At 32.7% G+C, this 24,668-nt stretch overlaps 5 protein-coding genes across 7 annotated transcripts; 2 read left to right on the top strand and 3 right to left on the bottom strand.

Moving 5' to 3' along the window:
- Window positions 1–10,851: 10,851 nt before the first annotated feature.
- On the top strand, window positions 10,852–11,881 carry LOC131841184 (mediator of RNA polymerase II transcription subunit 27). The gene has a single exon (XM_059189450.1). It carries the CDS (start codon window positions 10,967–10,969, stop codon window positions 11,864–11,866), a length of 900 nt encoding a protein of 299 aa, XP_059045433.1. The 5' UTR covers window positions 10,852–10,966; the 3' UTR covers window positions 11,867–11,881.
- Window positions 11,882–12,187: 306 nt separating this feature from the next.
- LOC131841185 (RCC1-like G exchanging factor-like protein) lies at window positions 12,188–16,100 on the bottom strand. The gene is made up of 7 exons (XM_059189451.1): window positions 15,839–16,100; window positions 15,341–15,516; window positions 14,813–15,004; window positions 14,189–14,391; window positions 13,530–13,702; window positions 13,260–13,424; window positions 12,188–12,535 (listed from the first exon to the last, which is right to left on the bottom strand). The coding sequence occupies exons 1-7, from the start codon at window positions 15,969–15,971 to the stop codon at window positions 12,198–12,200; spliced, it is 1,380 nt and encodes a 459-aa protein (XP_059045434.1). The 5' UTR covers window positions 15,972–16,100; the 3' UTR covers window positions 12,188–12,197.
- A 234-nt stretch (window positions 16,101–16,334) lies between these two features.
- LOC131841187 (centromere/kinetochore protein zw10 homolog) lies at window positions 16,335–20,826 on the bottom strand. The gene is made up of 5 exons (XM_059189453.1): window positions 19,317–20,826; window positions 18,844–19,050; window positions 18,162–18,291; window positions 17,368–17,509; window positions 16,335–16,638 (listed from the first exon to the last, which is right to left on the bottom strand). Exons 1-5 carry the CDS (start codon window positions 20,824–20,826, stop codon window positions 16,423–16,425), a joined length of 2,205 nt encoding a protein of 734 aa, XP_059045436.1. The 3' UTR covers window positions 16,335–16,422.
- A 1-nt stretch (window position 20,827) lies between these two features.
- LOC131841188 (protein POLR1D-like) lies at window positions 20,828–21,380 on the bottom strand. Its single transcript, XM_059189454.1, has 2 exons — window positions 21,164–21,380; window positions 20,828–21,086 (listed from the first exon to the last, which is right to left on the bottom strand). The coding sequence occupies exons 1-2, from the start codon at window positions 21,229–21,231 to the stop codon at window positions 20,828–20,830; spliced, it is 327 nt and encodes a 108-aa protein (XP_059045437.1). The 5' UTR covers window positions 21,232–21,380.
- A 247-nt stretch (window positions 21,381–21,627) lies between these two features.
- LOC131841194 (translocon-associated protein subunit beta) lies at window positions 21,628–23,960 on the top strand. 3 transcript variants are annotated; one of them, XM_059189460.1, is made up of 3 exons: window positions 21,628–21,684; window positions 21,903–22,279; window positions 23,685–23,960. In XM_059189460.1, exons 1-3 carry the CDS (start codon window positions 21,663–21,665, stop codon window positions 23,883–23,885), a joined length of 600 nt encoding a protein of 199 aa, XP_059045443.1. In that variant the 5' UTR covers window positions 21,628–21,662; the 3' UTR covers window positions 23,886–23,960. The 3 variants fall into 3 exon arrangements, with proteins under 3 accessions (XP_059045443.1, XP_059045444.1, XP_059045445.1); XM_059189461.1 differs by having other exon boundaries at window positions 21,641–21,745; XM_059189462.1 differs by having other exon boundaries at window positions 21,644–21,745; window positions 21,907–22,279.
- The last annotated feature ends 708 nt before the right edge of the window (window positions 23,961–24,668 follow it).

Below are 24,668 nucleotides of genomic sequence, written 5' to 3'. Positions count from 1 at the left end.
TATATTTTTTAATATATTTTTATTTCTCATTTTAAATAAATAGACTTGTAATGAGTTATAATTATATGTTGTAATTGTGATATAATTCTCTGTTGACATATAATTGTAATTACTATTGAGATATGTTTATGTTACATATATGACTATATTTATTTATTTATATAGATTAACATTTATTTACTACAATAATTTTTTATTTAGTAATTTGTCGTAGTTTGGATTTTTGGGTCTCGGTGAAGTTTTCTATTTTTTACAATAATATATAATATAGAGAGGTGAAATTTCCGAGGTTATAGGGAAGTAAACGCTTGATGTACTGAACCGATTTAAAAAAAAAATACTTCTAGAAAGCCACGTTATTTGTAAGTGTCACAGACTATATAACATCACGCTACGACTAATAGAAGCTTAGTTGCAATGAAAAATGTTGCAAAAACAGGGAAAATAAGACGAGGACGAAGTGGCGCGGGCCGGCAGTATTTTATAAAGCGCAAACAAAAATCTTCTGTTTCCTCTTTATAATATTATTTGAGATTATTATCTTCTCACTTTTAATTGTGGGTTTTAGAAAACAGTGGATGTAACTGAAAATGTAAATTACCCTTGATTTAGCCATTCCGACCGAAGTAAAGGTCAATGTCAGAAATTTTTAATGATAACAAAAGATTTCTGTTAGATTTTATCATGGACCTAACTTTTAAATGTAACTTTTTCTGTTTTAATTATTCGAGTATATTTTTCGGATGAAATTGGCGACCTTAATTACTGTACCCTCTGAGAATATTCGCTTTCAGTTATCTCTCTATCTGTTGGCACTGTTAGTCTGTTACACTTGTCTAGGAAAATACCCTTGGTAATAGTGATTTCAATTATTTTCTAAATATTAACTTTCAAAATGCATATGTGTTGCTGCGTGTTGTTGCAGAATTTAGAAACAGAGAGAACACAATTTTTTTCTTGAAAATTTCAATATCGTTCGGAAAAAAGGTAAACTGTAGTTCTATAGATCTCGGTAGATCGCAGTGCTATATAGATCTAAAGCACCTAGTAATAACACAAATCCCTGAATAAAAAAATCGGTTTGGAAATATCGTCGCTAGAAAGCGATTCCACAATGTGGTTGTACGTGGAAAAAGATTCCGGAAAAACGGACGGTGGAGGACTGCTATTCATTCACGTGATCAGGATGGTATTTTAATTTCATGCGAGTTGTGTGACGATGGATTTAACAATTCCGAATTTGTTTAAAGTGAACTTTGAATGACGTATTCTTTTTTAGTCATTAGAAATTGGTATTTACTGTATGTGGTTATATTAAAGCTTCACTTAATTGACATAGTAAGCCTTGAGTTGGTCTGCCACCATTCTAAATACATAAAAAAACTTACAATACTGTATTAACACGCTTCAATTTTTATTTATTTGGCTTACGCAAAAACAAATACAACTAAATATAAAATGAATGAAACAACTGAACAACCGAATTAAATTAATGTGGAAGCTGTATATTTCGTAATAATGTCATTGTGATTGATTTATTTGATAAATTATTATAGTAATAGGACACTGAAAGTATATATATAGAATTTATAATTGTATTCATGTATATCGTGATACAATTATAAATTCTTCACATTTTTGTCTTACAACGTCAAGTGGAATATATAGTTGTAGTTAACAACTAAAATTCTCATTACTAAACTACATACTAAAGAGTAATTTGATACCGAAGTCAACAGCTGTATGAGCTAAGACTCTTTGCCTTTCTATAAGGATATATAAAATTAAAAAAAAATCACATTTATTAAGTACCTCAATTCTTACTCCCTTCGTGTCTATGGTGCCGCGATGTGCGACACACATTCCATTGCGCGCTGGTCCGTCATTGCGTACATTTATCATTTTCGTACCATTAGCGTCTGTAGCAGGCAACTCCCGCCGCGTTACCTCTACATTACCCCCGACATTCGTCACAGCGATTGCAATTGATGACGTCACAAATTTCTGATACTCTCCGAGGTGGTCCGTGAGAAAGGATTCTATTACGAGCCGGTATTGATTTTTAATAACTCAATAAGTGTATTTTTGACAAGCGACTCGCTTTGGCTACGTACAGTGTAACTATTGTAGGTGTATTTTTTTTTTTTAATTACAATAAAATTACAATAAAATACCAGAGTCTGTTATAAATCTGCCAGAAAAAAGATTTAAATGTCAAATAAAACAGTTCCTTTGCAAAAAAGCTTACTATAAAATTGAAGAATTCGTAACGATAATAATGTTTTTATTTTTAAATCTATATAACTTCATATAGGTGTATTTTTTTTATCGCAATACTGTTTATTATATAATAAAACATACATAAACACAACACATACAAAATAAAATTTTCTTTTGTGAATACAGTATTGTAGCTTCCAAAAGGTGTTTTTTTTTTAATTCGGTTATGTTTTTTAGAGTATGTTAAATAAAATCGTATTTCGCTTTTTATTTTATATTTTTCTTTATTGCACGATAAAATTGGTACAAAAGGCGAGTTAATGTTAGTTTATCTGACAAATTATTATTATTATTATGAGCAAATTTTATTTAGTAATACTATTGGTAAAGATTATTAATTAACTATGGACACTTCAACATGATCAGTAACGTTTAAATTACACAGTTAATTTTCCTAAAATCTTACTTCTTACAAATATTATAAATACGAAAGTTTGAGAATATATGAAAGAGTGGATGATGAATGTATGTCACTCTTTCACGCAAAAACCATTCAACGAATTTTTATAAAACTTTACAGTAATATAGCTTATACATATAGATTTTTTTTAAAGAGATATTTTTTAAATTTGAGAAATATAATGATAAGTGTCAAGTAAGTGTGATACAGACGAAATTTTGCGGTTCAGCTAGTAAATAATATATTCACAGAATATTAGAATACATATTACGCCGACCTCAAATAAACGGGATAAGGAAGAAGCAGATGATGATTACAATCCGAGGATGGAATAGGAGGAGGTGAATTTGGATTTAAATGAAGCATAGTGTCTGCACTAATCTAGATATGTAACCATAGAAAATATTAACTTGACCGAAGCTAACGGAATGAAATTAACATTTTAACACATATAAATTACGATAATCATTATCACCCAATAAAATATATACTCATATAATGATACCCATTGTCCTATTTCCACTAAAATAATAATAATTGATAATAGTTAAAGAACGTGTATGAAATTTACGAAATAATTCTCAATATTGTTTTATTTTATGAAATACTAGCTACTCGCCCTGGCTTCGCACGGATGTACATGTATTATATATATAAACCCTCCTCTTGAAACACTCTATCGATTAAAAAAACTGCTTCAAAATCCGTTGCGTAGTTTTAAATATTTAAGCATACATGTGGACGGACAGACAGCGACAACGACTTTGTTTTACACTATGTAATGATGATTTTATTTTCTATCTTAGTGCACATTTTTTACATATAAGAAAAGAACTTTATAGTAGTTATAATAAATAGTTACACTATAGTAATGCTTCAATAAATAATATATATTATATTATTTTCTTCAATCTCATTTGTAAGCTTAGTTGCAGAAGACAGTGAAACTTATTATTTAATCTAATTTATTCTACCTGTGCTTCACAATAAAGAATTCGCAGTTAAATTTATTAAATACTTACTATGTAAGAACCGGGTCAAAAATTAGTGAAAATTGAGAGAAAGTACTGTATTTTTATTTTGAATTCCAGGATTCTTTTTACATTTATTCATTGTCTACTACTAAATACCTACCTAATACCTAGAAATATGAGAATAATATTTCTACCCAAATAATAATAATTACCCGCTATAGTTGATGGACGTGTATAAAGGTTTTCAAAATCATTCTCAGTATTGTTTTTATTTTTGAAACTGGATGGAAAATCCACTTTTGTGTACGTTTTTTACATATCTAGTATACTTAGTTTCCAAGACTGGCATGATATTTAGTCAGAATTGAAAGATACACTTTAAGGACCGTAATTCCACAAATTTCAGACAAATTGGACAAATTCCAGGATTTTTTTACATTTATTCATTGTCTACTATTTTCCTATTTTCACCCAAATAATAATAAATACTAATAGTTGCAAGACATTTATAAAGTTTTTCTAAGTCATTTTCATTATTTTAAAGGAAAGAAAATCATACTGTATGGTGCATAACTTACAAATTCCAGGATTTTTTCTACGTTTATTCGATGGCTTTTAATTTATATTGATAATATACCCATCTGTTTATAAAAAGTGTGTGTAGACTGAGTTTTTTATAAACAGATGAGTATATTTATGGCTTTGATGGGCTTTGTCTATATAGGTAGGAAGGCTACATGGTAACACATAGAAATTCATTTCCATATATTGTCTTTATCTGATCTGTCATATGATTATATAATAATATATGGTATAAAAAGACAATATGAACTGTATAACATTTTGGGCTTTGCACAGAATGCTGATTGCATTCTGTGCAAAGCCCAAACCCCAAAATGTTATACATAGCCCAACCATAAATAAGGAAAACTTGTGAGTAAATAAACTTACATAAAACCTAGCTTATGTGTGTTTCGCACAGCTCTTGGCTCTGCTTGTACTGTGTTTAGAACGCACAGTAATCTTTAATAAACACAATGGACTTAGCAAAAATCTTCTTTCCGTTAAATAGAATTTAGAAATTAAATTTAGGTGAATCATATTTTTGACTTATTGGTCTGTGGACTTGACAATTGGTAAGTGAAATAAAATAACTACCCTGTCATTTCTTGCATGGTATCATTTTTATTATCAAAATGTCGGTAGGTATCTTTAACATTAACGAGAGGAGTAAAGAAAAAAAGGAAGAGGGACATGTAAGGATTTTCAATTATAGATTGATTAAAAAAGACAACATAAATACAACACAGCTTTGACTTGTCAAACGAGAAACATAAAATGTCTACTGCGCCCTAACTACGTGCCACAGACATAAATCATTGGGATCGAGCGAGAAGCCTTCTAACCGAAATATACGTGGAGATTCCCTCGTAAAACGCGAGTTTTTCCAATTTATTGCGTCGTATACCACGAAGACGTGGGAATGAAGTCTACACCTCGGTGACTGCGTGCGTCCACGTGACGCCTCGTGCTAAACTTGTTACGCGCATATAAACTCAACCCGCTCCATTAATCTCCCGGGAAATTCTCATTTTATAAAGCGGCTGCGCGCCTGCATTATTTACAAACATGTTTACCTCGACGACGTCCTCACTCAGTTGAGCGATTTTCAAATTTTCCAAACTCAAAATCCGTTACCTGACCGACTTTCGACCAAATTTCCCGCCGATCCGTCATACCGTGTTACCTCGAGTCCGGTTGCACCTCGCCTACCGTGGCTTCCATATGGCCCGTAGGACCACCTGACCATCAAAACACAACACCTCAGCTCTCACCATCACGCCAATCGATTCTACATGGGGGATAAACAAACACGGCGGCGCGACGGACGCCTGTTGCGTGCGGGGTCACGAGGACCGAGGTCGTTCACTCACCGGGCAGCAAAGCCATCAGCGCCAAGGCCAGCATAAGGGCCATGGCGGCGACGCGCGGGCATACCACACCCGCGCACGCTGCGCTAGCACACCGGCGCGCTCATGCGGCCTGCTGACACACGTGCGGCGGCCGGCCCGAGCGGCGCCCGGCGCGGGACTGGGCGCGCCCGCCCCCTGAGCCCCCGCACCTCCGCCCCGCACCCCCGCACCCCGCGCAGCCTCCAGGTGCGCGCGACGCCGACCTGAGCCCTGCCCCTCGAAAAAGAACGTACAATCTCTTTATGTTTCGAAGGTGATTATTCATTTTTTTACAGCTGATACTCAACCCTGATAACGGCGACGCGTCCTAATAGCCATTTTGTAACTAAAAAATTACTAGACAAAGGAAGGAAAGACATTTCCACGGGTGACGGGAGCCCGGGATAAAGTAGGGCAACGAGCTCAAGGTCGGTGCAGCCCCCGTCCGGGATGCGATGTCGCTCACGCCGACTTGTAATCTTTATGCGCCCTTGACGGCTTTTCGCAAAAGTTAAGCTATAGGTACCCGCGCTGAAATATTAACGAACTCCCGTCCCCTATACCGCATGCTAGGCAATTCAATTCAAAAGAGTCTTTTAAACATTTCTTTAATTGAAAGATATAAACCATATTCTTCGCCCCTACCTATAACTTACCTACAACTACTAATATAGCATATAATAATATATAATTAACTCTTTAGTTTTCAGCACTATATACTTTGTTTATGGGTTAATTTAAATTCTGTGTAACCGAATTTAATTTGGTGAAAGTAACCGCTACGTCCCATATCAAATATCCACTAAACAAAGTGCGATCCCACGTTGGGCGCCAACTTACAAAGGTCCCACTTATTATCGCCCGCTATTCCATTGATTAACTTCCCAACTTCAACCCGAAGTATATCGTTACTGAAATGTAAATTCGTATAATGGGCTGCGGTAATAATTCCATACGCTTTATAGGCTTTCCGTAGACAATATTTGTGTTTTATTGTATAAATAAGATGTTTACATTTCTTAGAATATTCTATGATAAGGATATGATAACTTTTTAATACTAAATTCATTATGTCAAAGGAACTGTAGTAAGAAGTATGTAATGGAAACTGTTTTATCTTGCTAATTAGAAATGTATTTTTTATTCTAAAATTGTATTTAAATTTAATTGTATTATTTTATTAAATTATTGTATCGTTCTTTTATTCTTCAAATTCTGTCTTGTCAATAGTTTCCCAATATATATGTCCGTATTGCAAGTATTTTTCTCTAATTCCTTTTAATTATAAACAAATAAAATATACATACACACACTATAACAGAACGATGGCTACTTTGAAAAAGAACTTATGCGAGCTTGCATCGTACATTATTTCGCAACACCAACATTTCATATTTCACCAAAAGATCAGTTTGAATTTCATTAAGAGCGTAGCGCGTACTCATTTTATTACTAATGAGTTATATTTTAAGATTGAATATAGAGTTTTAATCAAGTATGTAAGTACATTATCATTTATTAGATTTACCTATCAGAGTCTTTATAGTTTCGGTACAACAACAATAGAACCGGGTATTTAATTTGTCGTATTCCAAATCTGCGACATTGTATTCAAGATTGTCATCGATTCCGGATTAATGCAGGTTCTCTTAGTTGAGCCTTTAGATTATTTTTTGCTGAGCATATATATATATGTAGAAAAAAAATAATCTCCATTCGAATAAATGAAACTTTTAAGTATAGTACAATATATGTCATCGTTTTTTTTTCCATAGCAATAATCTTTTGTAGATATAGGTACCGAGAGTAGACACTAGACCAGATTACAAAGTTAAGAACTATTTGAAAACAAATTGGTTTTTAGAAATTTAGGAATTTGCATATAATACAAATATTATTTCTGCATTACTGCAATACTTCAATATGTATTGAAGTATCGCAGTAATGCAGACCGCAATAACGCAAACCGCTTCCGATGGTCGTGAGTTTGATTCCTCGCACGGTAGAAATATTTTTATTCATGAGTACGATTTTTTGTATCGGATTGAATGTTTTCTGTACGTACTACCCATAATATTAACTTATGCAATTTTTTATACTTATTTTAAATCAGTGTCTGTGGAAAAACATAGTAATTTGCATCTATATCTACTCCAGCACCAAACGGCTCGTTCAAATTATACTTTGTTTTTGAAATTAGTACCAAAATCCCTTGATAGGTAGATCGAACACGAAACATGGCCTTTCCCGAGCCTCCCGTCCATTTTCATCCCCAATTGACCATTATGGTGGATGCTGTATTCTTAACTTCAGAGTTTTCTATGCAAATGTGGAAATTTGCACGACTCCATCTTGCAAATTAGGGCCGAAAGCATTTAGGTCACATTCATGCCTTTGAAACGCCTGTTTATTTTAGTGATTAAGCCCGAGCTAATTTGAAAATTAGCTGATGGTCTCATCGGAAAGTGATTATGCGTCTGACACAGCTCGATTTAATTTTGTAGAGCTATTTTTAGGTTTACCTATCGTATAATCAGTTACAAAAAGAGTTGGCCCGGACTAGTTTAAGAAAGCGCGGGAAAGACATGTCCAGAAGTTTAGGGAAGACCTGCGTCTTAGAGGCGACTATTGCTGTGAATGTAAATTACTATTTAGTAAACAAAATTAAGCAATCGAATAAAAGGCTTCTCTTAGTTTATATTTTGACCCACCCACCCACATGAAATTTATAGCCTATGTGTTATTCTCATGTATAAGCTATATTACTGTAAAGTTTCATCAATATCCGTGCAGTAGTTTTTGCGTGAAACATCCATCCATCCATACCCACAAACTTTCGGGTTTATAATATTAGTAAGATAGAATAATTACGATGGCTCGTATAATCTATAATGGGAGTATTATCTACACTACTGCACTATTTCGATATGTAAAATGTCAATTTAAAAGAGCAGCACACAAGTTACTTATGTTCTTATTGTGATGAGACAGCTTTCCGAATGAGCGGTAGATAAAAAAAATTGTGATGACTATTCAAAAGTGCTTAAATTGAATTTATTTCAATAAAATATTTTCTATTCTCTTCTATTACATATACTACGTATGTGTAGACTAGTAGTAGTATATACATATACTACTACTAGTCTACGCATCTATTGCATAAGCCATAGAATGAAATTAAATAATATCTAATCTGGAACTATAATATAAAAACAGTGCCATGTTTTATATTAGAATTAGGACCTTATTAATTGTTCTTCTTTAGAGTTAAGATACTCTCACGTGTTATCATTCCTGGGGACTATTTTGTTATACCTTTGTACTGTGTAGTTTCAATGTTATATGATATAAAAACTTTTTTTTTAATCTAGTTAATTTTGATAATGCACCACTCAGATAAATAAATCACTCTGGACAATTAACACAGCGCCATCTAGTGCCACAGTAAGCAGAGCTTTTGTTATGGGTACTACACAACTAATAAACATGCGTAATATAGAAAACCCGAACCGAAAACCAGACCGATACAAACAATCATATTCATGAATACAAATGTTTGCACCGTACGAGGAATCGAACCTTTGAACATCTGAAGTAAAGCGGTGTGCTAAACTGCTAGACCACTGAAGCCGTCACATCTCATTTTACTCAATGTCTTAAGTCCGTTTGTACACCTTTAGTTGCGTAGGCGTTAGGAATATTAGCAACACAGTTTTATATTTCTGTGAATCGTTCTTCAGTAATTTTGTTGCACATATCTCTGTATCATACTTATTTTTGAAACAGAAATATGTGCAAATTACCACCGCTTCTAAAAATTCACATTTGCAATTCACATATTTGTGCATTGAAGTTTAAATTGTTCAAACTGAAATAGCTTGCATGAGAGAATTGCTAGCGAAAGAATGTACCTACACATCTAGAGAGAATAATCCATGTCTATGAGAGCACGAGATATCATAAAAATCTAATCTCGAAAAATATTCTAGTCGACATCTAATTTTGTGTCTATTCCCGACATTTTTAATTATTTTGTGTGCGTTTAAACGATTTTTACTTGGTACGGTTTAAATAATGAAGAGAAATAATTTGTTTTGTAAATAGAATAAGCGACCAGATAGGATCAGTTTAAATTTTAAGGACATTTACAGTACCTACATTATTTAATTATAATGCACGATTCCTTCATCATCCACTTAAAAAAGCCCTCTTTATACCTACAAAGGTCAGTACATCTATATGTACCTGTATAATGCCACAACAAGACAGACATACGTTGAAATATTTGCCTTCATACCCTGTGAATTAATGTCAGATACCATATTTTACCCTACACCCTATATAATCAACAAATTGTAAAACGAGGCAAAGATGAAACGGAGGTGTTAAAATCAAGAAATTTGTTTAAAGTTTTCTTTATTTTAGAAATTCCCTACAATTATAGGGTATATATTATTATATTAAGATTTGTAATTTAACTTTAAATATTCAAAATTCGAACATCATTATTAATTTTATTGTTATCATTATCGAAATGACACCTTTTTTTCTCAGGCTTCGGCGCCTTAAGAGACGACACTATTTTCTCTATCTACGGCCTCTGGAATACTCTTTGATCTACAGTGGCTTTTGACAATGTTGCCAACTTTAAATTTATTCCAATTTTTCTGGCTGTTATTTTGCAAATAATATTAAATTTTTAATTTATTTGTAGTTAATGTATCGATAAATTAAAAATGTATGAGACTAAAAATGGTGAAGATTTGAGCCAGTTCATAATCCATTCTTAAATAAATATTATAGAGTGCAATGATGACTCCGTATTCCGTATTCTTGTTATCGTCAGTAGGTGTTGTATCTTTTAATAACTGTTTTTAATTTAAATTGTATGTTCAGTATATTTTAAGCAATACACATTTTATATTTATAAATGTATATTTTGCAATTATAAAATTTATACTTTATGCAAGGAAATTTTGTGGAAATACTAAAGCACATTGGACTAACATTCGGTTGATATAAACGTTTGTAATAAAATTATCCGTCGGCATTTTTTCTAAACCAGTGTATAAATGGGAGCCAAGAAAAACATAGATAAAGTATCAATGTAAAAGTAAAGACCTCTTTTCTATATCAAGCAAAAAAACGTATTTACAATTTACAATTACATTTATTATGGTTATTTTCATTTTGATCCGGGTAAATATTTTAGTGGGATGACAACCCCAAAATTAAACGTCAAGTTTCCAAGGTCTGAAAATTCTTAATAAAATAAAAAACGTCAAATCAAATCGGTTCGAGTAATCGTTTTGTTCTGTGTTATTTTAATATAGTATTATGAAAAAAGAGTGAATATCAAAATGAATCAAACAATAAACGTGGAACAACTGAATTCTGCACTAACCTCTCTTAGAACCCTCCGATTAAGCGTAAGCCATGTCTTCGAAACGCTCGCAAACGGTCTCCGCGCCGATCACGGAGAAGACGGTAAAGAAAAGTTCCTTCTAGAACTACAAGAGCTTCTATCCAATGTTAATATCAACCTGCGAGATTTAGAACAGACCGTCACCGGCTTACCAATACCTACTGCTCCATTTAACTTGGGGAACACGACATATTTAAGCCAGGAAACAACTCAAGAGAGACAAGGATTGTACACACAATTAGTAAACAGTTATAAGTGGACAGACAAAATACATGAATACAGTTCATTCGCGCACACATTACTCAGCCAAAACTCTTTGAAACGCTCGTACATTAACTCTGGAAGTACGAAAAGGCGGGGAAAGCTACAGAGTAATCACAACGTAGCTCCGTTACAGGTAGATAATGTTATTAACAACATTGATAGATCTTACAATGACATGAAAATCAATATTTCGCGGCCATATGCTAGCAATGCAGTTGTACAGATCAATCTGAGCCATGTGTTGAAGGCTGTGGTCGCTTTTAAGGGTTTGTTGATGGAATGGGTTATGGTGAGAGGTTATAATGAATCGCTAGAACTGTGGGCCGAATCACGGCATCATGTCTTCAGGAAAGTCACTGAGAATGCTCATGCAGCAATGTTGCATTTCTATTCACCGACATTGCCAGAGTTGGCTGTGCGTTCCTTCATGACATGGCTACACAGTTATGTGAATTTGTTCAGTGAGCCATGCAAGCGATGTGGATGCCACCTCCACCACACATCCCTGTTGCCTCCTGCGTGGCGAGATTTCCGTACATTGGAACCATTTCATGACGAGTGCAAACAATAGTCCATGTGGTATTGAATGGGAAAGTATCATAAATTTTAATTTGATACTTTCTCCTTCAATATAATTAATAAATAAAAGACAATATAGTATTTAAGTGTATATTTCATAAAATTTCCTTTTGCTAGACTGTAAAGTAGTAATTTATGTGTTAATAAAAAGAAAATTATAGACACATTAGATGTACTTTGTACCTTTTAAACTACTTGTAATAAACTATGTATAAATATATACTAAATAAAAATATGACTTTCTTTTAAAGCAGATCAATTGCAACTACTTCTCTAACTCCAGTCTTAAACGCATATTTACAGAATGAAAATTATTTAATTTCTCAAGTGAATGGTTTACATACTGCAGTAGTATGATCAACACTACATGTTACACTCAAAACATGTGCTCCTATTGACACCCTCAGAGGGAAATGTTGGTCTTTAGCATGGCCAAGTCCAAGGCACCCATGTCTATTCCTCCCCCATGTGTACAGATCTCCGTTATTTGTTATTGCAGCTAAGTGACTTATTCCACATGCAACTTTATCAACAACACATTCAGGATTGAACTCATTGCGGCCAAATAGAGGTGGTGGTATTTGTTTTGGGCTAGTAGTCTGTTGGACATTAGGGCCTAAGCCCAGTAAGCCGAAGCCCCATACAAAGACATCTCCATGTTCTGTAAAAATCAATAAAAAGTATGTTAAAAGATATATATATAATACATATATGTGAAGAAGTATACATACTTCTTAGTGAGTTGTTACTTAGTAACAAACATTGTAAATACTATCATTATTCTATGTATAAAAATTTTCTCAATAAAAAATTGTGTCTTAAGATTTTTAATATATTTCTTATAAATAACAAAACATTCCTCTGCTCTCAATCCTGATTTACTTAATAATATATATAAATATATTTATTTAAATTATATATAAATAGCAAAGAACCTCTAGCTGTGATTTGCTAAGGCAAGTGATTAAGTAATAAAAATAAATAAACTAAAGGTCCAGCATAACTAGGACTAGTGCTAATTAGCATTTGTTATAAAACATCTGCTGTAATATCTTTTTTTCAGGTAAAAACTCACATGATGGTAAGTGGCAAACATTGGTCACAAATAAAGATATCACATCATCATTTGATGCTTGGGACCACTCTGATGTGTTAACATTCCAAAGGAGACGAGTCTCAGGTCTTTATACTTTATAATTACACTACTATACATCATTCAACAAAACAGCTTACAAAGCTAGCTGCTTGCAGTCTGAAATAGGTGAGACAAATATACACATGCAAAGGACTGTGAACTAGTTCATCAACAAAATTGTACATTTTCTCTTGAGTCCAAATTTGCTTCCAAATTCCTTTTACATAATCATGTGTATACAAATACAAACCATTAACAATCAAACAGAACGATCCCCCTGCAGCGATGTCCGTTATCTTCCCCAACCCCTTGGTGAAGTTGACTAGAGCATACGACATATTCACTTGCTGCTGTTTTGTATTCATAGGCACTTGACCATATTCTGAATTTCCCCAACCAAACAGTTCACCTTTCTCTATAAACAATAAATTTATTTTCAGATACTCATCCACAGCACTGCCGTATATTAACTACAGCAACATAATTGTTTCCGTTCACTTAAAATGATTAAGATAGTTACCATTCAGAGCTAACACACAGTCAACAGTGGAGGCAACTTTGACGATCTTTTCACTAGTTACATCCCCTTTCACCTGCGCTGGTATGCCCTGGTTTTCATATGTACCAATTCCTGTCTGGCCATCCGCGCCCCAACCACACGCATACACCTTGCCAGATTCAGTTATAAATAATCTAAAAATATAAACACAGATTAGAAGTTAATGAATACATTTTTTTATGTAAATGAAAATGTGACTGCCTGATAGTAAATGGTAATCCTCTCTTATATATACCATGTCATGTTTTTCCTCATGCATACCCATTCATAAGGACTATTCTTGTTACTGAACCAATATAGTAATGTAACCATTACAGAAGTAAGAAACGGATGGCAATTTCTTACTTCTCAGGTACTACAACATCATAAATATGGATTTATGTTATTAGAAAGGATTAACATTTCCTAATTATCGACGCACACACACCACACCACAGTTCTCACTCGCCATAATACCTGTATGACGACAGCCGTGTGCGTTAGAGACGACAATACTTCAGTCTCTTTCCCACATACGCTCCAAGGTCTATATCAAAAGGGCCTCCGATTTGCGTGACATTTTGTAAATTACAGAATGGTTTTATTACAAAAAAAAAAGGTTTTATTATTATTATACTTACGTATGATCCTGTCCGCAGCATATACTCGTAATATTCTCCGTGCCCAATCTCTTTATATTGTAAGACACCATACTTCCCTTATATTCCTCTTTAAGATTGATTTTCCTACCGCACTGTCCATATGCATTATTGCCTAATGTGTAAACACCTTCACTGTCAGTCAATATAGCAGTATGTGCACGTCCTGCACTTAGACCTATAATCTGGAAATTTATGTAAATTTAAATAGATAGATAGATGAGAATTTTAATTTGTATCTTAGTACACACATAGTTTCAATTACAAACAGTACCTATACTTTACAGAATATTTAGACCAATACAATAGAATATGGGTAAACCTGCTTGTGTGCCAGAAATTAAGGCTGTTATACAGTCAGTCAGTGATTAGGTATTTCTAAGCAACCTTAATATATCAGCTTTACACAAGCGTTAATTATTTTTTAACATCACATAATTGATTGGACACATATGCAATCAGCAATGCAGCTAATATTCCAGTAGACATCAATTAGTTCATTCATAGCATCAGAGATGAAATTACTATGAAATACATTCATATTATGAAAGTTAAAATGAGAATAATGATACTATTCTTTGGGATTAAATTAAAGTAAAACTACACCTTAGTCTCCAGTGATTTGTATGGTATATAAATTGGAGCTGGACTGAGCAATAGTTCTAACGGATGACCGATGCGAGGTGCATGATATCCAATTTGTGAGTCTGTATTGATACCAGTACCAAATACTTTGTGCTGCTCATTTGTTTTAACTGCTAATACTGTGAAACCATACCCGCAAGCTACTTGTGTTACCTGCAAACATAATAAAATACTTTAAGTTTATGTAAACATCTTGTTGGTTTGCCCATTGGTATCGTAAAGTTATATGGGGCATATGCTAAGGTGCACAATAAATAAATGGAGCAAGCAAGTGACTCTCTAGTGTCCTAGAGACAGGGCAATAAAGGAAATCATTTTATTTTAATTATATCTGAACAATAAAAAATACAAACAACCCTAAATGTTCACCCTTCAACTACCTCCATTTTTAATAGTGATATTTTATATGGGTCAGCTAGGAATGGAAAAGAAATATATAAAGGGTTTACTGCATTGTCCAATATTAATATTATTTTACAAATATCTTACATCAAATCTCTCTGCAATACTCGATCTCATAGGATGCCATGCCAGTGAAAAGTCATTTTTGTAAGCTTTCTTGCCTCGTTTACCTCTAGGCAGATGTATACCGAGAGCACCCGTTTCTGCCAGCCCCCACACATAAACGCGCCGGTCAGAACTCTTACTCAAAGGATACTGGAATACTACAAACATAGAGTATACCTTACTGAGAACAAATAAATAATACATGAAAATGAATACATACAATATATATTTTATTATCTCTATCTTCTGTGCATTATTTTAAACGAAAACAAATATTATTCAAACTAATTTGTAAATAATTACAGACCAAATTTGAACTTCCCACAACTATTATTTAAATGGTCAAAAATACGAATGAAATTTAAATACATTCCGACTTTAAAAATATTATGCGTCTTTGTAGTTAACTCGCATCAACCAACAGCGAATATAAGATAGAAAATAAATTTAATAACAAGTATTATAAAACAAATTGTTTACTAGGTAACTGCTCATCTTCTTTGGGATCGTGCATTTTCTTCTTGGTAGTGGCATAGCGGCGATCTATACTACTAACACTGTTAATTAACTTAAATTGATTTCTACGTAGTAAAACCTTTATTACTGAATTCATTTTCACAAAACAAAAGATTTTTTTTGTTATAATTTAAATTTCGAGGTTATATTTTAGAACTGTCACATATATCACGACTGACATTGACATATAATGACTTTGACGTTTCACTTTCTTTTTTTTATTACTATTTATTGAACTGAGGCTCAAGAAATTTAATTAAAAGAATTTAGCGACATGCGCCATTTGTCAGCGAAAATAGTATGCATGACGTTCTAACAAATATACCGATTTACTTGCGATAGTCGTAGGTTTGATTCCTAGCATATTGCGTGAAATTTGTATATTACATATATAATTAACTTATATATATAAACGTATCGCATCTTACATTGGTATCTATATAATAAATACAGGGTTGAAATAATAATACTCAAAAAACATTGAACACCATTATTATAATAATTATAATAAGAATAGTGACTGAGTTAAATTGTAAGTGATACTGGAATTACTTAATTTTTGACAGTAAGTTAGCTCGAAACTGGGTATTCTGAAATAGTGCTTTTATAAGACTTCTCAGCTCTTCAGTCCTGAAGTGTACAGCAAGGGGTCCTACTCCATCCATCCAATGTTTCTCTATGTCTTTGAGGGATCCACCAAGGACAAATATTAATTCTTGCAATTTCATCCATGACTTCACATGGTTATCAATATCTGAAGAATCCTGCAATTAAATATTAGAAAAACAAGTATAATTAAGTTAATAAACATTTTACTGAGGTTGACTTTGATAAAAGTCGTAATCTATAAATCGACGCTTAAAAATTTCTCAGTTTGCCTTATGGTTGACTGGTAAAAAACGCCCTTAGGTGTTAAGTTCACCATATGCACAATTATATATTCTATTTATGCATTAAAGTTTAAATAAAGAACGCAGTAAAATTGCAATTGAAAGAGTTTTGACATTGTAGTCCTCGGGAATCATCTTTTCTTTTATATTATAGGATTGACAAACAAGTTAACTATCCACCTGATGATATATGGATAGCATGCCTCTTATCCTGTAATTTCACAGCCTTTTCGCTACCATAACACAGGTCACAAAATAAGCATTTTGACGGTTGACGCAAACATTGTCGCAGATGACTTATTAGAATCTATCTCAGGTATGAATGATATTATGTACAAAGATTATATCTTAAAAAGTAAAATAATTTTCTTAAAATAAAATCTACTTGAATATTTTTTTAAATCAGTTCATAAATAACGACATAATGGATACTTCATACTTCAGGTCATTTATAAACCGAATTAAAAAGAACACTAAAAAATAGTTGAATTGAGAACCTCCTCCTTTTTTGGAGTCAGTTAAAAATTCTCAAAATTGAACCTGCAATGACTAGGTATATAATATCAACAATGATTTTTCAATGATGATACATTTATTTTTTACCTGAAATAGTTGAGGTGCTTTCTGTACTACGAGTGTGTAAATTTCAGTAAGCTGTGTTGCCATCTCCATGGAAATATCTTCAACGGTACACACGCGGTGAATAAGCTCGTCGAAAAACATATTTACTAATGTTGCCATAAGCCTAGAAAATAATGCATCAGATGTTATATATAGCTGTTAAAATTTATCTCTTTATTAACAGAAAATTACCATTTTAAAACGAAATTATTCATTTTATTGGTAAATATATTATTGAATACCTGTGATAAAATCCTATGTTATATTATTCTGGCGTGTCTTATTGAAATAAGAAGACACAAGATAACAAAATACAAACAAGCAATTTATAAATTTTGACTCTTTTTTCCTAATTTATTTATTACGAATTTAAACAACGACCTAGTTGGTAGCGGTTTAGCACATCGCCTAACTTTTGTCTCGGGTTACTACGTGTACTCACACAGTACAAACATTTTGTATTCATGACAATTATTTCGATGTATATTATGTATTTATTTACGAAAAAATGTAAATAACACAAGCACTGATTAGTTTAGGACTAAATGGCACTGTGTGAATTGTCTTGAGATATTATATATTATTATTTACCATCTTTATTCGCTTTTTACTGCTTTAGACGGTTTTATATAAGGTTTCTATTGTGAAAGTTGTTATGGGTTCTCACATGCGTCTTTTGCTTCAAAGCCATCATATTCTGTAACCTTTCCATTCCATGCAAAATTACATCTACCAGAATATAATAATAAAATTTAAAATAAATAATAATTAAATACCGTGTAAAAACGTTGCCAGGAAACACACCGATCCAGACATTTTTCAACAACTGCAGTTGTCTCAAACACTGCCTTACAGCTGCCTCTGCGTTGTCACTAAGTACATCCTTCACAACAATGCAGTTTAAATCTGAAAATATATTGGTATTTTTATTTATTATCATAATTTCTTCTGGAAATTTTATTATCCATTTATAAAAATGAGGTAGGCCCTTATACCCATAAAATTTTCTACCTTCTTATGTCACTCATTCAGCTACGGGATCTCAGTGATATTTCTATTGGTTTCTTATTATATTTTGTAATGATATAAAAACTTTGCGCATTGTTTATGAGACAACCCTATAATTTTGTGTTATACTAGCTGACCCACCAAACATTAGTCAGTGTCACATTTCCCTTGTTTTTACTATATTTTTCATTGCAACTCCTCCTTACAATACTGAAGTTAATATTTCGAGGAAGAATAGTTTCATCCTAATACAGGTTAGATTTCAAATATTCTTTCATCCTGTTATATTACTACAAAATATTACTCTATTTATAAACCTCTTTTGTTTTGAATTTATACATTGCTAATGTTTATCCTGTCATCTTCCACCAGTTCCCCACCAGCTTATACTAATGATTGTGGGTGTATTATTCCAGTACTAAGTAGAAAAAAATATTTTAGTATATATACCTGAGGAACGAATATTATCCAAAATCTGTTTCCGCTGCTGTTGCATATGTAAGGTAAGGTGCTTGTAACCAAGATCTCTAAGCTTCTGGACTAGATCCACAAAGCTAATGGGGTAATCTAGCTCACGGCCTTCCATCAAGATCAGCCACTTGTCCCCAAATGTTTGCAAATTATGTGCTAAATACATGCAATTGTTGTGGAATAGAGCTGAAAAACAAATATAAATAGCTGTTGCAAACTCTTTGGTTTTATTGCTAGCCACTTATATAGATTGATGAAGAATTTGAATGGACAAGAAAAAAAGAAACAATTGAATTAAAAACAAAATTTCTTATCTTACATTTGGTTCAATGAAATCAATTTTATATTTTTTTAGTTCACAACCCAGAAAAATTTAAATTTAAATAAATTTCAATACATTTTTTATATTTATGATATTTCATCATAGATTTGAAACATTAGAACTACCTTACCTACATACTGTGGAATTGTTTGCAAATAATTTTCATGGTGGTACGGAACTACAGCATCATATAATTCGAAAACCAGTCTTGTTGTGTTGTAGAGCTTTTTGCTAACTACGTCTGAGCACTGGACCGCTTGCTCCATCATCATATACACTAAATCTAACAACTCCTGAGTAGTCTTTGATATCATGCATCTTGGAAAATAGAATAAACTCCTTGGAATAGTTTCATCAAGGATTTTTAAAGCACCCTCAACATGAGCATCGAAAGTTGCTTTTGGCTCTACATTTGCTTCTGGTATATTTTCAACACCAATAGACATTGAAATGCTTAAATCTTTAAACATTATAGCGCGAGCAGTTTCTAAGAAGTATTGGCAAGATTTACTAGCAAATAGAACATCAATATCATTGATATAATTAAGAATAGATAGTTTCTCATCAGGAAAGAACTTCACCAGTGTGAGGAACAGCTGAAAATCCTGAATCTCTGAAGTTATTCTACCATAACTTTGCAATTCATTAATATTGTTAGGTATTGTATCTATTAGGCAATCCTTAACTAGAACATCTCTGAATGCATGACATATCTCTTGGCCCACCATTTTCATTATAGTATTTACTCCATTGAACTCCACATTCAATTTGTTGCTAAGGTAATGGAATAACAACCGAAGGTTTGCAATAACTGCATCATATGGTGGTTTGAAATTCTGTTTATGGTTCACTGTTACTGTCATCAACACTTCCGTTTCAGCATATACTGTGCAATCATTATTAATTATAGGTGTTATCACATCCTTTAACAAGAACTGTGCAAATTCCGAAACCTTTTCTGTCAACTTCTTGCTTCTATCTAACGCATTTAATACATCATTAACAATTATGGTATCTTCCAAATTTAATGTTATAGTGATTATAGTCTTTCTTGGGCCCGTCCTAACTATATAATTTACTAATCTGTCCCATTCAGCATACAAATCATGCAGCAAGTTGTTCAATATTAATTGAGCTGTGTTTTTGGTGTTGGTATATAATTCTAAGTATTTAAATCCTTCTACAGGCATTTCTACATACTGCACTAAGTCATAGACAGCCTCTATGGCTCGTGTGAAACTCTGTGCCTCCCGGCCCTCATCAAACTCTTTCACATATTTGCCACATTGTGTCACATCATAAACTATGTCTATAGCAAAGTTAACACTTTGTAATTCTTTAACTAGTTGGTCATGCTTCTCTATAGATTTCAATATTTCAGCCATTGTTTCCTGTTCAATTTCTTGCCTACACAATTCCATTTCCTCTACTAGAGCCTTACTGTCTGCATAAATTTCACTCCCCTCTTTCAATATTGTTGCAATATCATAATCACTGTTACTAAGAAAAGAGTTAATGTCATTTTTTATCTCTTCTATTTCTTTAATTACTAATGGAATCTTATCAGAAGGGGTCCAGTTATTTGAATCCTTACTGTCAAATATATTCTTTAAAATTACATCAACATTACAGTCTGCCATTTTAGTGCCTATTTTTTGACCTGTCTCTCTTAATGGAAGGTTCAGGGTATCTATCACGTTTAGGTGATCTATTGTAGGGTCGCTTACGGCTGTTTCTTGAACTATGATATTTGTTCGAGTTTACAGCATGCCTAAGTGTATTGACAAGAAACCGTTTATTAGTTTTTTGTTGCGGTGCTTTAACCCAACCGGAGGGGCCAACTATTTCAGCTCTGGCGGCGCCTTGCACCGCTTCTCGCATTAGCTCCTCGACGGCTAGTCTGAAAACAGTTGAATAACCAATTGAGTAATTTAAAAATTAAGAAATTAACAGTCGACTTCAAATATATAAACGTACTTCTCCAGAGCTTCGTCGTCTAGTGATTCTGTATTAGGTTTTTTGGTGTCATCTTCTTTATCTGTCATAGTTTAGTATAAATATTTGGTCGCTACTATCACTTCGGTAGAAAAGTAATCACAGAATTAAATCGATAGTCAAGAATCCAAGTAGATATTCATTTTGCAAATTAAAATCAACACTCGACGAACACGAAAACAATCACGAAATTTGACAATTACACAGATGCATTCAACATTCAGAGAAAAGTAAAATTACTGGTCAACTGATTTTTTAATAATTTTCTAGAGGTCTCAATTATTACAAGTTTTACGCGATTTAGTTAAGCTCAACATCTTTAGAAGGTTTTTTATTAATTTTAGTATTTTACGTCCTATAAATTATACAACTTGATAGTTAAGAAATAACTTGGTCAAAACGCAGCTATAATGCTTCCGTACTTCGAAATTTGAAATCTGGCAATTTTTTGAACGCGTGGAGTGAAACGTCAGCCACGTAAATGATCTGTCAATTGACGAGTTGTAAGAAATTCACCTTTCTCTGAGCTGTTTTATAAAAGTTAGAATAATATTGAAACTAAAGGTTATTTTATTTTTAAAATACTCTAAATTAAAGTCTTTTAAATTTATTTTATAAATCATCTATCATAATACCTTAGTTCATTCAAATTATAGCTTAATATTTACATCAAATTGTGTCTGTTTGGTGTACTAATTTTTAATTGAAATCTTTTTTTCAGACAGAATGGCTGCGAAATTGTTATCCCTGATCTTAATCGTCGCTGCTGCAGTGGCGGCGGATGATGAACCAACAGTAGCCAAATTATTGGTATCAAAACAAGTGCTGAATAAATATTTAGTTGAAAATATGGACATTTTAGTGAAATACACACTGTACAATGTCGGCACCGCTGCAGCCGTGGATGTGAAGTTAGAAGACAATGGTTTCCATCCTGAAGTGTTCACAGTGGTTGGCGGGCAGCTCAGTGCGCAGATCGACAGAATACCCCCACAGGCGAATGTTTCACACGTCGTCACAGTCAGATCTAACAGATACGGCTACTTCAACTTCACCTCAGCGGAAGTTACATACAAATCTTCTGAAGATGCCAGTGAGGTAAGAAATAGTATATATAAATGCTTATGTAAAACTCTCACGTGAAAATAACTATACCCACTATTCTATTTTTTTTATTCGGAGAGTTTATGCTCTTGTCAGGTGCTAAGAACTGTAACACTGCAACCTGTATACATCTATTGTGCTCACCCTTATTCAAAGTTCGCTACCTTGACCTGTAAAACATAAATATTGAAGGATCTCATGAACCTTACATTTACTTAAACAGAAACTTATTCATAAAATCATGGGATAGATACAACTAAATACTTTCTTAATATATAAAAAAAAATAGGTTTATTAAATGGACCTATTTTAATTAATGAACTTTTTATCATTTCCTACATAGTATCTAAACAATCAGGTGATGTCAACCATCACCTATGTACATGATAAAAATCATATATATCACATCATTATATGACTACATTAGTACTGTTAGACTACAGCATGGGGTTTTTCAAGAAGGGTATTTTAAGGTTTCTTACAACATGCATAGGACACCCCAGGTGTTAAAAGTGTTTGCTATTGTAACTATTTACTATCAGATGGGCAGTATGCTTGTTTGCTGTCATCATCTCTAATGCATTATCATTCTGGAGAGCTAGGATGTTAATACCCTGTAATTTCATTGTTGTGATTCACCCTTCAACCGAAACAGCTTAAGAATAAGCTCGTATATGCTTAGCTGAAATGGGTGACATTGAGTCTAGGGCACTACAGGGTCAACACCTGAAAAAAAATGACAAATAATTATCATAGAAAGCTGTATTCTAGTTATTAGTTATTTTTATAGCCTGTTTACTATAACAAAAGATATGTTAAAATTTTATTACATACTGCCCTACTTTTTTTAGTCCTATGCCAATGGTCACAGTAGTTACACAGTTTCATACAAAAGTATGAGAAAAAAAATAACATTATCAATGTAAGTTATGTAAACTTACATTGATAGATGTTTTTATTTATATTTTCATACTCTTGATTTTATTATTATATATTTAACACTGGGAACTTGGTTTATAAGCTAAAAATATGTAAGAGATTTATACAATGCCATCTATCATCATCTATTAATAAATTAATGAATTATATGGTGTATTGAAAATTAATACTAAGATTATTTTAACCTATATGTATATATTTGGTAAAAAAAAATATCATAATTCCCCAAACTTTTCATGTAAAACATTAACTTACAAACACAAAATACAAACTGACTGTTTTCATGTCATCATGATTTTATGATTTGATTCTGTATCTAAAGTATAGGCATATTTATATTACACTTTAATATTAATGTTATATGACCCCCATTGCCTTAAAGCCCCTCCATCCATCATTAAGTAAAAAAGTTGTGGATAGCTATAAATACTTAATAAAAAAATATATTATTTATTTCCAGGTGATCTACTCTATCAGCAGTTCTCCAGGTGAAGGAGCTATTGTCGCCTTCAAAGACTATGACCGCAAGTTTTCATCACATATCCTCGATTGGGCTGCGTTTGCCGTTATGACACTGCCATCTCTTGCAATTCCCTTCTTCCTCTGGTACTCGTCAAAGAGCAAATATGAAAAACTGTCTAAGCCTAAGAAAACTCATTAGTTAGTATATAATTAGTTAATTAGGTCATTGCTAATGTTAGATGTATGCAATTGTTATTAAATATGATTAAAACCAGATGACCCAACCAATTCTGTCCCATCACAGAAGCAATCATAATTATTTACGTCAGTAGTAATATATCATAAACAAATTAAACCAATTAAAGATCATAAAAATAGGTCCAATCATTATTTTTGTTATAATTATTGTAACTATCCCGATTTCATTGATATAGATGTAAGATCAAAAATGCAAGATGTTTTAATTGAAAATCTTTTTTTACTGTTAATTGTACACAATATAACATTAGTGATGATACATTCACACATTTCATAAGTTATTTGTTCATTTTTGTTAATAATAATTTATATGAACAATTGATATAAAAGACTACCTAATTTTTTAAATGTGTTGTTTCTCTTTTAACCCAATATTGTATTTTAAATCGACATTTCTTAAAAAATAACTTTAGAAAATAGTAGCGCCATCTAGTCCCAAGCTAAACAGAAATTGTATTATTTGTATTATAGACAAGTGTTATAAATACATAAATTACGTAGAAAACACCCAAATAGATACAATCATACGCATGAATACAAATAATAATAATATTTCAGGACAATTCACACAGCGCCATCTAGTCCCAAGCTAAGCAGAGCTTGTGTTATGGGTATAGACAACTGATATAAATACATGAATACATTTTTTTTGTAAATAAATACATATTATACATAGAAAACACCCAGACCGATACAAACAGATATACTCATGAATATAAATGTT

This window comes from Achroia grisella, unplaced genomic scaffold (genome assembly GCF_030625045.1).
Source record: "Achroia grisella isolate CSIRO2021 unplaced genomic scaffold, CSIRO_AGI_Agris_v1 utg1574, whole genome shotgun sequence".
Classification (NCBI taxonomy): Eukaryota; Metazoa; Arthropoda; class Insecta; order Lepidoptera; family Pyralidae; genus Achroia; species Achroia grisella.
This window is presented reverse-complemented; position numbering and strand designations above follow the sequence as displayed.

What these genes read in the sequence shown, in the direction of transcription:
- LOC131841184 (XM_059189450.1), top strand. Translation starts at nt 10,967, where the DNA reads ATGAATCAAACAATAAACGTGGAACAACTGAATTCTGCACTAACCTCT.
- LOC131841185 (XM_059189451.1), bottom strand. Translation starts at nt 15,971, where the DNA reads ATGAATTCAGTAATAAAGGTTTTACTACGTAGAAATCAATTTAAGTTA. An exon ending in GTATTGCAGAGAGATTTGAT is followed by an intron (nt 15,005 to 15,340) that starts GTAAGATATTTG and finishes TTATGTTTGCAG; the next exon opens with GTAACACAAGTAGCTTGCGG. An exon ending in TGCTGCGGACAGGATCATAC is followed by an intron (nt 13,703 to 14,188) that starts GTAAGTATAATA and finishes TTATATTTTTAG; the next exon opens with ATTATTTATAACTGAATCTG.
- LOC131841194 (XM_059189460.1), top strand. Translation starts at nt 21,663, where the DNA reads ATGATCTGTCAATTGACGAGTT. An exon ending in GATCTGTCAATTGACGAGTT is followed by an intron (nt 21,685 to 21,902) that starts GTAAGAAATTCA and finishes TCTTTTTTTCAG; the next exon opens with ACAGAATGGCTGCGAAATTG. An exon ending in CTTCTGAAGATGCCAGTGAG is followed by an intron (nt 22,280 to 23,684) that starts GTAAGAAATAGT and finishes ATTTATTTCCAG; the next exon opens with GTGATCTACTCTATCAGCAG.
- LOC131841188 (XM_059189454.1), bottom strand. Translation starts at nt 21,231, where the DNA reads ATGACAGATAAAGAAGATGACACCAAAAAACCTAATACAGAATCACTA. An exon ending in GACGACGAAGCTCTGGAGAA is followed by an intron (nt 21,087 to 21,163) that starts GTACGTTTATAT and finishes AACTGTTTTCAG; the next exon opens with ACTAGCCGTCGAGGAGCTAA.
- LOC131841187 (XM_059189453.1), bottom strand. Translation starts at nt 20,826, where the DNA reads ATGGCAGACTGTAATGTTGATGTAATTTTAAAGAATATATTTGACAGT. An exon ending in AACAATTCCACAGTATGTAG is followed by an intron (nt 19,051 to 19,316) that starts GTAAGGTAGTTC and finishes TTTGTTTTTCAG; the next exon opens with CTCTATTCCACAACAATTGC. An exon ending in AAGCACCTCAACTATTTCAG is followed by an intron (nt 16,639 to 17,367) that starts GTAAAAAATAAA and finishes ATTTAATTGCAG; the next exon opens with GATTCTTCAGATATTGATAA.